Source organism: Lampris incognitus, chromosome 12, assembly GCF_029633865.1.
Source record: "Lampris incognitus isolate fLamInc1 chromosome 12, fLamInc1.hap2, whole genome shotgun sequence".
In the NCBI taxonomy this organism is placed as follows: Eukaryota; Metazoa; Chordata; class Actinopteri; order Lampriformes; family Lampridae; genus Lampris; species Lampris incognitus.
Genome location: NC_079222.1, coordinates 9,972,248 through 9,985,079, shown reverse-complemented (window position 1 = coordinate 9,985,079; position 12,832 = coordinate 9,972,248). Strand labels below are relative to the sequence as shown.

At 42.7% G+C, this 12,832-nt stretch overlaps 1 protein-coding gene across 2 annotated transcripts in view; it reads left to right on the top strand.

Annotated features, from left to right (window-relative positions):
- Window positions 1-12,832, top strand: part of hook3 (hook microtubule-tethering protein 3) — a 75,107-nt gene that overhangs the window by 47,044 nt on the left and 15,231 nt on the right. For both annotated transcript variants that reach the window (XM_056290339.1, XM_056290340.1), the window contains exons 15-17: window positions 699-768; window positions 7,315-7,455; window positions 10,868-10,955. In XM_056290339.1, the coding sequence (XP_056146314.1) occupies window positions 699-768; window positions 7,315-7,455; window positions 10,868-10,955 (299 nt within the window). The remainder of the gene's footprint in view (window positions 1-698; window positions 769-7,314; window positions 7,456-10,867; window positions 10,956-12,832) is intronic.

Below are 12,832 nucleotides of genomic sequence, written 5' to 3'. Positions count from 1 at the left end.
AAGCGCATAAAAACATTTGCAATATAAAAGCCAGAAAAGTTAAGGGTTTAATTCAGTAAAGACAGGTTTAAATACTTTTCTCGTCAAGACCTGCCTTCAACCAGGGCATCTGGGTAACGTGGTGGTCTATTCCATTGCCTACCAACACGGGGATCGACGGTTCGAATCCCCATGTTACCTCCGGCTTGGTCAGGCGCCCCTACAGACACAATTGGCCGTGTCTGTGGGCGAGAAGCTGGATGTGTGTATGTGTCCTGGTTGCTGCACCAGCGCCTCCTCTGGTCGGTCGGGGCACCTGTTCAGGGGGGAGGGGGAACTGGGGGGAATAGTGTGATCCTCCCACGCACTACGTCCCCCCCCCAGCGAAACTTCTCACTGTTAGGTGAAAAGAAGCGGCTGGTGACTTCACATGTATCGGAGGAGGCATGTGGTAGTCTTCAGCCCTCCCCGGATCGGCAGAGGAGGTGGAGGGCTGACCGGGAAGTTCGGAAGAGTGGGGTAATTGGCCGGATACAACTGGGGAGAAAAAGGGTGAAAAAAGTCCAAACCCCCCCCCCCCCCCAAAAAAAAAAACATTCAAGTACTGCTGGCTATTGTAAGTGGTTTTGGATAAAAGTGTTGGATAAATAAGTGGAAAACGCATCATCTTCACTGCAGAATTGTGTTTTCGCTCCAACATCCACAATGTCTTTGTCCAGGTTTGTTTCCAGCGATTGGCAACGAGGGCTCTGATTCGCTGGCTGCGGAGATTGTCACTCCAGAGATTCGGTAAGACCTTTTAAAACCCCACTTTTTGCCTCTGGTCGTTCGAGAACAAAAACACGGGTGGGTAGTAGCAGTGTCATCAGATTCATTTGTGTTCAGCAGTTTGAGATTGCCACAAAGTGCCCTACTTGTCAAGATAAAACACTACAGTTTAGAAGTTAACAACAATGAGACAATGAATGCACCCATACACATACTGGGATGTAAGCTAGCCCTCAAACACGTCTTCCTTCTGAAATGGAAACAGGAGCTGTACGGTATGTTTTAAATGTTTGAAAAGTTTGTTATTAAGGTAAAACAACTTTATCTGTAGGTTTACCCTCCGCTCCATTCACTGACTGTCTCATCTGTCTTTATATAATCGTCTAGTTTTCATTCACTGTCACACCTGTGACTTCGACTCACACCTCAACTGGATGACACAGCAGGCAGATACAGGTTCAATCTCACAAACGAGACACAAAAACAGATTGGGCCAAGCTCAGCAGCAGTGTGAAACATAAGAATGAAACATAAAAATAAACTTCTTCCAAGAGGCAGGAAACAATTTAAATTTATCAAATTAGTAATGTAAATGGGGCAGCTTGGTGGCGCAGTGGTTAACGTGGTCACCTTGCAACAAGAAGGTCCTGGGTTCGAACCCCGGGGTTGTCCAACCTTGGGGGTCATCCCGGGTCGTCCTCTGTGTAGAGTTTGCATGTTCTCCGCGTGTCTGCATGGGTTTCCTCCGGTTGCTCCTGTTTCCTCCCACGGTCCAAAGATATGTAGGTCAGGTAAATGGGCCGTATTAGATATTGTCCTATGTGTGATTGCGCGCGCGCGTGTGTGTGTGTGTGTGTGTGTGTGTGTGTGTTGGCCCTGTGATGGACTGGCAGCCTGTCCAGGGTGTCTCCCCGCCTGCCGCCCAGTGACTGCTGGGATAGGCTCCAGCATCCCCTTGACCCTGGTTGGGATAAGCGGCCTGGATAATGGATGGTTGGAATAATATAAATGATAAAACAAGTAAAGAATTTAAGCCATGGCATGAATAGAAAAGTAAAACACACTTCACCTCTGAACTTGAAGGGTGGAACTCAGCAGCATCCCAGTAGCCCAGCCAGAATAACGCTCAGGTTGAAGAGCCACTTATTATATACCCTTAACCCCACCCATCTGGCACGGTCCAAGTTTGATAATGGAGGGTAAGGGAAACAATTAATGCATTTTATATTATGTTAAGCGTTATCTGCAATCAGCTTTACATGTAATATTTTATGCTGATTTTTAATGTTTTGATAAATTTTGCCTCAAATTAACTTTAGCTTTTAACAAATTATGTTTTTACCTTAATTTCACCTGAATGGGATGTGGCACTAGCTCCACCTATCAATAAAGATGTCCATCTATTTGTCACAACCAGAAAGTGGCTGGAGGGAGGGAGAAAGAGTAGTTTGGCGAGAGTCCATCTGAGTTACTGTCTTTAGTTTGAGCTGTTGCAATAATCCTTTTTTTTTTACTGTTGCGTTTGTTTAATTGTCCTTTTGTGCATAATTTTCAAAGTTCAGATGGTGAAACAGAGAATCATCTCAGTTCTCTGTCTCTGGAGTGCAAAAGTGAAGCTAGAAATCTGGGTGTAGTCATAGACGGCCATCTAAATTTTAAGAGCCACATCAGTCATCTGACAAGATCAGCCTTCTACCATCTTAAAACATTTCAAAACGAAGGGACTGTCTATCAAAACCAGACTGTGAGAAATTAAGCCATGCATGTATAACAAGTAGACTAGACTACTGCAACGGTCTGTTCACCAGCCTCCCAAAATCAGTTGTGCGCCAACTAAAGTTAATTCAAAATCCAGCTGTATGTGTTCTCACTGGAACTAAAAAGTATGAACACATTACACCTGTTCTTAGATCCTCTGCATTGCCTCCCCGTCAAAACTAAAACGATTTTAACATTCTGTTACTTGTGTACAAAGCTCTAAATGGCCTTGTACCACACTATATAAAACATGTTAGTTAGCTAGAAACCAGCAAGAACTCTCAGGTCCAGTGGCAGTGGTCTTAACCACTCCCTGTAAAGCAGGGGAAGCTGCCTTTTGTATTTACGCCCCAAGTAGATGGAACACCCTGCCTGAGGACCTGAGAGAGGCCCCCACACTGAACACTTTTAAAAGCAGGTTACAAACCTTACTTTCCACAACAGCCTGTGGCTGAGTTCTTGGTGTGTGTGTGTGTGTGTGTGTGTGTGTGTGTGTGTGTGTGTGTGTGTGTGTGTGTGTGTGTGTGTGTGTGTGTGTGTGTGTTTGTGTGTTTTGTATATTTTTATATTTGGATATTCTGCTCCGATTGCTGTATAACTGCCCTAAGACCTGTTGATGTGCATATTTATTTTCTACATTTGCACTTCTAAGATTGTTTCGATTGTATTGTCACTTTATATAAAACACATTGTGTTGCCTGTGTTGAAAATGTGCTATATAAATAAAGTCTGACTTGACTTGCTTACTTGCCAAGTGTGCACTCTCAACTGGCAGGTAAAACACAGGAGTCTCTGTCCAGGTAGTAATCTACTGCGATGGTTTAAGTGACAAGGGCTGTATTGCCAAATCCACCCATCCTTAAATCTCCCATTCATTTGCTGTTCCAGCTATTTGGCTTTATCACTAGATTTACTCCTCAGAAGTCATTTCTTTCCCTTACATGTCACCGCATAGTCTTTTCTTGGCATTAAGGATTTTTGTGTGAGCAGCTGACTTTGGCAAAACTGGTCTGTGAGATTTCAGCATGATACTCATGTGTAGTCATCAGCTGTTTCTAGTCTCTGCAATGGTATCTAGTCCTCTGCAATGGTTTCTAGTCTCTGCAGTGGTTTCTAGTCTGCAATGGTTTCTAGTCTCTGCAATGGTTTCTAGTCTCTGCAGTGGTTTCTACTCTGCAGTGGTTTCTAGTCTCTGCAATGGTTTCTACTCTCTGCAATGGTTTCTAATCTCTGCAGTGGTTTCTAGTCTCTGCAATGGTTTCTAGTCCTCTGCAGTGGTTTCTAGTCTGCAGTGGTTTCTAGTCTCTGCAATGGTTTCTAGTCCTCTGCAATGGGTTCTAGTCTCTGCAATGGTTTCCACTCTCTGCAATGGTTTCCACTCTCTGCAATGGTTTCTAGTCTCTGCAGTGGTTTCTAGTCTCTGCAATGGTTTCTAGTCCTCTGCAGTGGTTTCTAGTCTGCATTGGTTTCTAGTCTGCAGGGGTTTCTAGTCTCTGCAGTGGTTTCTAGTCTGCAATGGTTTCTAGTCTCTGAAGTGATTTCTAGTCTCTGCAATGGTTTCCAGTTTCTGCAGTGGATTCTGGTCTGCAATGGTTTCTAGTCTCTGCAATGGTTTCTAGTCTCATGACCCATGATATTGTTGTAAAAGAATTTACCTCAGAGGTCCTGGTTAAAAATCTTATTGGACACAGCAGGAATACTTACCTTGCTCTTTCTAGTAGATGTGTTTAAAACATTTACACTATTTCAGAATCCTTTAACTTGAGGTTAAAACTAGTTACCATTTTTAACAACAATTGTTATGTTATGAGCAGAGTTTAAAACCTATTGGATAATATCTTTTGTAACTTTTGCTGCAATTATGGGTGTGTGTTTTGTGTGTGTGTGTGTGTGTGTGTGTGTGTGTGTGTGTGTGTGTGTGTGTGTGTGTGTGTCTGTGTGTGTCTGTGTGTGTCTGTGTGTGTGTGTCTCTTTTATTCTGTCCAGTCAAATAGCTTCCACCCCTTTCCTGTTTTTTCGCTCCCTCCCCTCTGGTGCTTAGAGCTGGCCTATAACGCCTGACTCATCTGCCCAAGTGTGCATATGTGAAGTTATGTAATCGTTAGACTCCAGATGTGTGTTACATCAGCCTGACTGCTGCTTTCCAAGAGTGCCAACTTTTCTAGCCAAAGGAATGCCCCCCCCCTTCCAAAAACAAAAACAAAAAAAGGACACGTCAGGGTGCAGGCTTAGTTTTTCAGAAGTTGCAAACCTACATAATCTTATCCAGATCCCAGACTTCCTATTGGGTATAATTAGAGTAAAAAAATAAATAAAATTTTAGCCTAAATTTAATCAAGATTTTCATTAAACTCACATGTTCTTGCTCTGACCAGCTTGTAAGTTTTTTTTTCTTAAATAACACACTGCTTGAAAATGATGCATTTTTCAGGTTTCTGCAGTAAAGTTTATAAAAGATAAAGGTAAAGATTTTTTTAGGTTATTTTACTGATAGCTGGTACCTGAAATTCACAGAAAAGATAAGCATGTTTGGGAGCATACAAAGGATTTATTACCTTCTGAGGTTTCTTCCTATTTTTTCTCCCTGTTTTTTTTTTTTTAGGGAGTTGTTCCTTATCCGGTGCGAGGGTCTGAGGACAGGATGTTGTGTTGCTGTAAGGCCCGTTGAGGCAAATGTGTGATATTGAGCTATACAAATAAACTTGACTTGACTTGACTTCTACTATGTTCCCCTGTAGATATAGTACAGCAACTTTCAGGAAGGAAGTTTTCCCCAGTGGGAGCTTAAACTCTAACTTTATTTTAGCTTTTGAGCTTCACAAGACCTGCCGTGCCTCTTCTGGTCTAGTGTGACAGGATCCTGTGAGCAGAGGTGGAAAACTCCGCTTCACAAAGTAGAAGTACTAACCATGTATTTGCTCTACCCGTGCACTAAACCAGCTGACTCTAATTAGCACAACGCTTCAGCCAGGTAGGAGAACTAATTAGTGAAATCAGCTGGTTTAGTCCATGGGTGGAGCAAATGCATGGTTAGTACTTCTACTTTCTGAGGCCGGGTTTTCCACCTCTGCCTGTGAGCAGCTGCATGTAGTTTCTAGTATCCAGGCTGGCCTTAGCTTAGCCTGTGCTAGCCAGTAGCTGTGAATGTGTCTGGAAACATTTAGTCAGCCTCTTGAGTTGGCAAGTAGTCGTCAGCCCCTCCCTGAAAAATACAGGACTGAAACTGCTAGACTGTGCTCAATGCTGTGATGAAATCAGTGAAAGCGTTACAATCTATTTTCTCCTAAAAGCTCAAATGGATGGACAGCACTGATTGTAGAGATAAGGGACAAAACATGTTGTAGGGCTTCTATTTTTTTAAATACTACATTAATTTGAAAAGTATATATTTATAGACAGAGGTTTAAGCTAACAAGTACTTTTAATGAAAATTGACATTTATTCATGTCGTAACCTCATTTGTGTCAACTCTGTCAGACACACCAAAAAGCACGCTATTTTAACTTGATCAATTCAACAAGAGTAAAGTCCTCAAGTATCTAATAATGGTGTTCTGTAACAGAGTTAAGTAATAAAATGCATTATATACATTTTTGTTCAGATAAAAATAATGAATTGTTACAGAATCTCCTGAAAAATATGTTGACACAAAGGTAGAACTACGCTTGAAACTTAATTACAGAAAAAAAAAACATTTTGAGTTTAGTACATTATTGGTGATTCTGATGCTGTTTGAAATGCAGTTGGCCTCAATTTAATCAGAGTGGTTTGACTTGAATAGCACAGAACCACAACTTCCTCCAAACCATTTATACATCAAACTCTCAGACTGCCTGGTGGCTTTTACTTAGCTATCAATGATTATTATTGCAAACATAATTATATCATCACAGGAAGTTGAATCAGTTCATCTGGACACATTTATTGAGATGAACCGATTCAGCTTTCTGATTTCCTTACCTGAATTATTGCACATGCATAAATACATAATTATATCATGGCAAATTGAAGACATATTGCACCGATAATTGGTAATTGTCATTTACAGTTTATTATAAATTATTATACATTATATTGTTATGATATTTACTATTGCTATATATGCAAACATATATATTATATTATGTATTATATTATATTTTATTATAGGGGTGGCACGGTGGCGCAGTGGTTAGCGCGGTCACCTCACAGCAAGAAAGTCCTGGATTTGAGGCCCGGGGTAGTCCAACCTTGGGGGTCGTCCTGGGTCGTTGAGTTTGCATGTTCTCCCCGTGTCTGCGTGGGTTTCCTCCTTGTGCTTCACTTTCCTCCCACAGCCCAAAGACATGTAGGTCAGGTGGATCGGCCGTACTAAATTGTCCCTAGGTGTGAATGTGGGTGTGTGTATGGGGGGGAGGGGGCCCTGTGATGGACTGGTGGCCTGTCCAGGTTGTCTCCCCACCTGCCACGCAATGACTGATGGGATAGGCTCCAGCATCCCCGCAACCCTGATAGCAGGATAAGCGGTTTGGATAATGAGTGGATCGTTATAGTAGTTTGCAGTCATATTTATAGTAGTTTACAAAAGGAAAAATACCTGCAGTGCATTTAAGTCCCAGACAAAAAATCAGACATAAAGAAAGGCCTGTGCCTACATCGCCTCAGCTGTGTGGACATCTGAAGTTTTACTTTCAGATTAGGATATCATCAGTGTATGAGTGCAAAAACACACAGACTCCTCAGTCTGTGAGTCATGAATCTCTGCATAGGGGTTGAATCTAAAAAAAAGAAAAGGTTTTTAACCTTCTTTTGCTGCTGTGTCTTTTGTAGAGAACATTTGATCCGTCTTCAGCATGAAAACAAGATGTTGAAGCTGGCCCAGGAGGGATCCGACAATGAGAAGATTGCACTGCTGCAGAGTCTTTTGGAGGATGCCAACCGCAGAAAGAATGAACTGGAGACGGAAAACAGGTCAGAGAACACCCAAACGCATTCAGACCTAAACCACACAAGGACCGCCTTTAAACCCACTTAAACTTGTGTGCTGGGAGAGTGGCTTTCAAACGATACAACCGAAACAAACTGAACCCTGGTGTTGATGTACCCAAGACGAACTGGAGATCCAGAAACTAAAGCAATGCGTGTTTGATTGCATTTAAGTGTTAAAGTCATGCCTCTTGTGTACATATAGCGACAACAGGCAGTTTTGAGTGTCACTGACCTATAAAATTAAATTTACCAATTACCGTTTCTGAGTCAAATAGGCAGCTCAGACAGTGACTCCATTATAAAAATCTAATCCCAAGGATACTCCTAGATGTAAGAAGTGACAAGGTGTTAAGTGGCATTTTTAGAGGGTGTCATATTAGTGGACGTGTTTGCATGTCAAATCACAGATTTTGTGGCAATGCTGGTTTTCACAAAGGAACGAAAAACTGTCTCATGAATTTCATGTTTCGAACAGGATTTCATTCTTGCTTGGCAACTATTGTGACTCCAAAAGTTCATCGAAACGCCTAAAAATGAACTTGCATACACCACCCACAGTTTATTTCTCTATGTGGATTTACCACATGAGATAGGCCTGCCATTCACATCCTCACGAATCCCAGAATCATGATTCACATTAGAAATGGACTAAATTAGAATGTTCCACACTTCCTGGAACTTTTTTTTTTTTGGTGGGATCAGAATCAGAATACGTTATTCATCCCCGAGGGGAAATTGGGATGAGAGTCTTTCAGCCTCATTCTCCTGTTATTGATTTTGACAGAAATCTGCTGTCATTTTCAAGTGTTTTCCTTCAGTTCAAGGATTTCAGTGAACAGCTTCTTTGTTCCAGGCCTGCTCGTCCACCACTTTGTGCAATACTACCATAAATTGTGTGTGTGTGTGTGTGTGTGTGTGTGTGTGTGTGTGTGTGTGTGTGTGTGTGTGTGTGTGTGTGTGTGTGTGTGTGTGTGTGTGTGTGTGTGTGTGTGTGTATCTTGCTGTACTTCTTCAACCAGGGCCTGTCTTTCATCACATCTTTCTGCACCTCTGTTAACTAAACAATGTCTCTCCATGCTGCGTTGATCTTGGCTTCCAGCCTTCTCTTCCATGGAGGGTACTGTTGGTGACCTGTGTTTAATCCTGTACCCAAGCATCTCCAGGATTACAGTAGCAGTGGCACATACAAGCTTGTTGGTCTCTGTTATAGTGGCAGTCAAGATGTTGCGTAAGACTGTGCTCACATCCACAAACAGGCTTTGTGTTGGTACTTTGTCACTGAGTCACGGAAACCGAGCCCGGGGGGTTGACTGTCTTTAGTCTGGACATGATTCTCATTTGAACCTCAGTAGCTTCAGATGTCATGGCTGGTAGGATTGTTTTGCTGGTTGGAGTCTGTCCTCATTAGGGATGTGCCGATCAAGTTTTTTGGGCGCCGATCCGATTTCAATCATTTAATATTGCCATCTGCCGATACCGATCCGATACATTTTCCTAGAATAACCAATCCAATGTATGTGCTTGACAATTGAATAGCTCTGCAATGCATTGTCACGCAGTATCACATGGACCCGCTGCTTGTCTATTTCCCACATGTTCAGCATCTCCTCGATTGCCTGTTTGACATGCTCTGCTGTATGAGACTTGCTAAACTGATGTGCATGCAATACCGCAGACTTCAACTCAAAAGTGGAGTCGATCCAGTGTGCAGTGACGCTAAGCAGTGACATAGGGCTAACATCCGAACTCCAAATGTCTGTATTAAATGCAATAGCCTTCACACCTGATAAAAGACCTCGTAGGGCTGCGCATGATATGTAGTGTTGGGAGGGTAGGACATAACGTGGCTCCAACAGCTCCAAAAGATGACAAAAACCAGTGTCCTCTACCACAGCGATGGGCTGGTCATCCAAAGCAATGAATTCAGCGACTTTTTCAGTTATCTTTTTGACCTTGACGCTGCCGGAGGAGATTTCTCTCTCTTTTTAAAAGTACCCCCCAGTGTGAGTTGCTTCGGTGCAGCCTTCGCCTTGGTTAGCTGAGTGAACTCGTTAAATTCCGTTTCATGTTTTTTAAGGTGCCTAATCAAGTTAGTGGTATTGTACGCAGCTCTACCAAAACCGCCCCGTGAAATGCTTGCATTGCAAGTGGCTGTTGGGCTATTGTTGGGCTGTTTTCAGTTTCTATTTTAAAATAACGCCACACTTCAGACATTTTAGCTGCGTCCTGGTCATGCCTGATTCTGCTGCAAATTGTGCTTCCCGTTTACAACAGCTGCATGACAGTGGACTGAGCGGAGGTGTCGCAAAACAAAACAAAAGATGGGACTTATTTTCTGCTCAATCCGATCCAATCCGATCTCTTAAAAAATGCCTGGATCGGCCCCAATCCCGATCCTTGAGAGCGGATCGGGACATCGCTAGTCCTCATGTATCGCCTGCCTGCTGGGTGGCCATACAAGGTGCTGAATTGTACAGTCATCCTGTTGGAGCCTTTCTATCTCAAGTACTGTAGCTTCCTTCTATTGATGTTTGAGCATTGAGCCACTAGCTGCTTCTGAGTCAGTGTGGAAGTAGTACAGGAAGTACAGCAAAATGTCCACAAGTGAGGCTCTGGAAACTGCCAAAGAAAGGCTCACAGGTCTGGCCGCCAGACTGAAAAGATACGCTAGAGATGCAGAAGCCAAAACAGTAAATGGCCTGTTCATCAAGGAACCATCCAAAGTGTACTCCCAGCTGGAGAGTAACAAGGGAACAACATCAGACTCACCCAGAGCAGAGACCGGGCAGTACTGGAAAGACATATGAGAAAAGGAGGCCATTGAGCTGCCTCCTCAGGACCTGCTTCACTCTCTGGAGGTATTTGGCTGTAGCTGACCTCCTTGTTGCCTCCTCGTGGTTTCCATTTGCCTGTGAAATACCCAGGTACTTGAAACTGTCCTGTATGTCTGTTACCCTGCCAACTGGCAATTCAAACCCTTCAGTCCTCAACACCTTTCCTCTTTTTGCCACAATTTGACCACACTTGTCCAGTCTGAAAGACACCCTGATGTCATCACTGTGATCAGTGAGTCAATGTCTCGCCCATTCCTGGCATACAGCTTGATGTCACCCACGTATAGGAGGTGGCTGATGGTAACTCCACTTCTGAACCTGTATCCCTATCCATTCTTTGTGATGATATGACTGAGGGGGTTCGGGCATATGCAGAACAGTAGCGGGGACAGTGCATCACCTTACTATATGCCACATTTGATGGTTGCCTGTATGATTGTCTTCAAGTTGGCCTCTAGTGTTGTTTTCCACTGCTGCATTGAGTTCTTGATGAAGGCTATTAGTGTCCTGTTGGCTTTGTATAGTGCCAAGTATGCCAGTAACCATGTATTTTTCTACAGGTTAATAAACCAGCGTCTGATGGAGGGGCAGAGTCAGGTAGAGGAACTACAGAAGAGCCTTCAAGAGGAGGGCTCCAAAGCAGATGATGTGAGTGATGCAGAGGACATGGAAAATGCCTCAACATGCGTTTTTCTGCAGCCTCTAAATTGTGTGTGTAACTTGAATAATGGTTTAGCTGTACATGTTTTGGCAATTAAATACCCACATTAAAAAGAAATTGAAGCCATCTTGTGATAAATAATAGCTAAATAATAGATGAATAATAACCTAATTTGAGGTAAAAATGGCTCTCTTTAGGACACTGTAGCTATGACCATATTAATTCCTTTATATTATCCAGGCAAATTAAATATTCGTTCATAATAAAAAGTCAATGTTTGGTAATAGAAAACTGTTTTATATAATTTGTATAAACTATAACAAGAATGAAGGAGTAAGGTCTGCACACTAAGTTGCTCCCAAAAGCTAATTTATTTGCAACGTTTCAATCAGTTAGCTCTTCCTCAGGATCTTACTTTATTTTCCCCTCTCTATAACAGTTCATTCTGAGCAGCCCAAATGGCAAATGGTTGGCTGCGGCCCTTCTGGCAGTTGCCCAAATTCCAAATGGCCAGTCCCTCACTGTCAGTCAATCAGCTAGAAGCAAAAAAAAATAAATAAATATATATATGTATATATATGTGTGTGTGTGTGTATATATATATATATATATATATATATATATATATGTACACACACACACACACACACACATATATATATGTATGTAAGTATGTAAACTTAATGCTAGCTGTTGAGGAAACTATAAGATTGAAAATTTGAACTTAAAATTATTCTTTTATTTTTGCATTTAATTGCACATCCAACCAAAATGATCTTGCATTGTGTAGAAAGTAATCATGTCCCAACTATGATTTAGAAATGCATAAAAAACGAGCCCATTTTTTTTCTTCCTCTTCTCGGCTTTCCTCTTGCTTGTTCTGTTCAAGTTGACTCCTGGTAGCAGACATCTGAGGAAGATGAGTCAAAAGTTTTGAAGTAACATTTAGAGGGATTGTGTAATTTTGAAAGAGTGTGTTTATCATCATCATCGATCAGTTGTTCTGTCTTGTTGCTACTTGACTAGCCAATATAAATCTTTTGTGTGTTCTTGGTTTTGGTTTGGCACTACTGGTACATACTGTGTGCGTGAGTAGCAGCTGTAGCAGATCATTGGCCAGGCATATTCTCTCAGAGAATTACATTAAACTGGTGTGTCTGGTTTGAACACATGCTAATCTTTTTATAATGTGATGTATGAGGGAAAGTTAACACCAGAATTAAGTTTTTCTAACGTACTCTGTCTTGAAATCATGGAACACATTGACTCATATTCAATAAATCATACTGGAGAAATATTTATGATGCCCAGAGGGCAGTTTATCTAGCCTGGCTATAAATGGCTGAGTGTATGAGCGGAGATAGTCAGGGATGAAAGAGACAGCGCGTCAGGCTAAAGACAGGAAAAACACACACGGGCGTCCGGGTAGCGTGGCGGTCATTTCCGTTGCCTACCAACACGGGGATCGACGGTTCGAATCCCCGTGTTACCTACAGACACAACTGGACGTGTCTGCGGGTGGGAAGCCGGATGTGGGTATGTGTGCTGGTCGCTGCACTGGCGCCTCCTCTGGTCATTTGGGGCACCTGTTCGGGGGACTGGGGGGAATAGCGGGATCCTCCCACGCGCTACGTCCCCCTGGTGAAACTCCTCACTGTCAGGTGAAAAGAAGCGGCTGGTGACTCCACATGCTTCGGAGGAGGCATGTGGTCGTCTGCAGCCCTCCCCGGACCGGCAGAGGGGATGGAGCAGCTACCGGGAGGGCTCGGATGAGTGGGGTAACTGGACAGGTGCAATTGGGGAGAAAAAAAAGGGGGGGGAGAATCCAGAAAAAAGAAAAGAAAAAACACACACACCAGAAGTA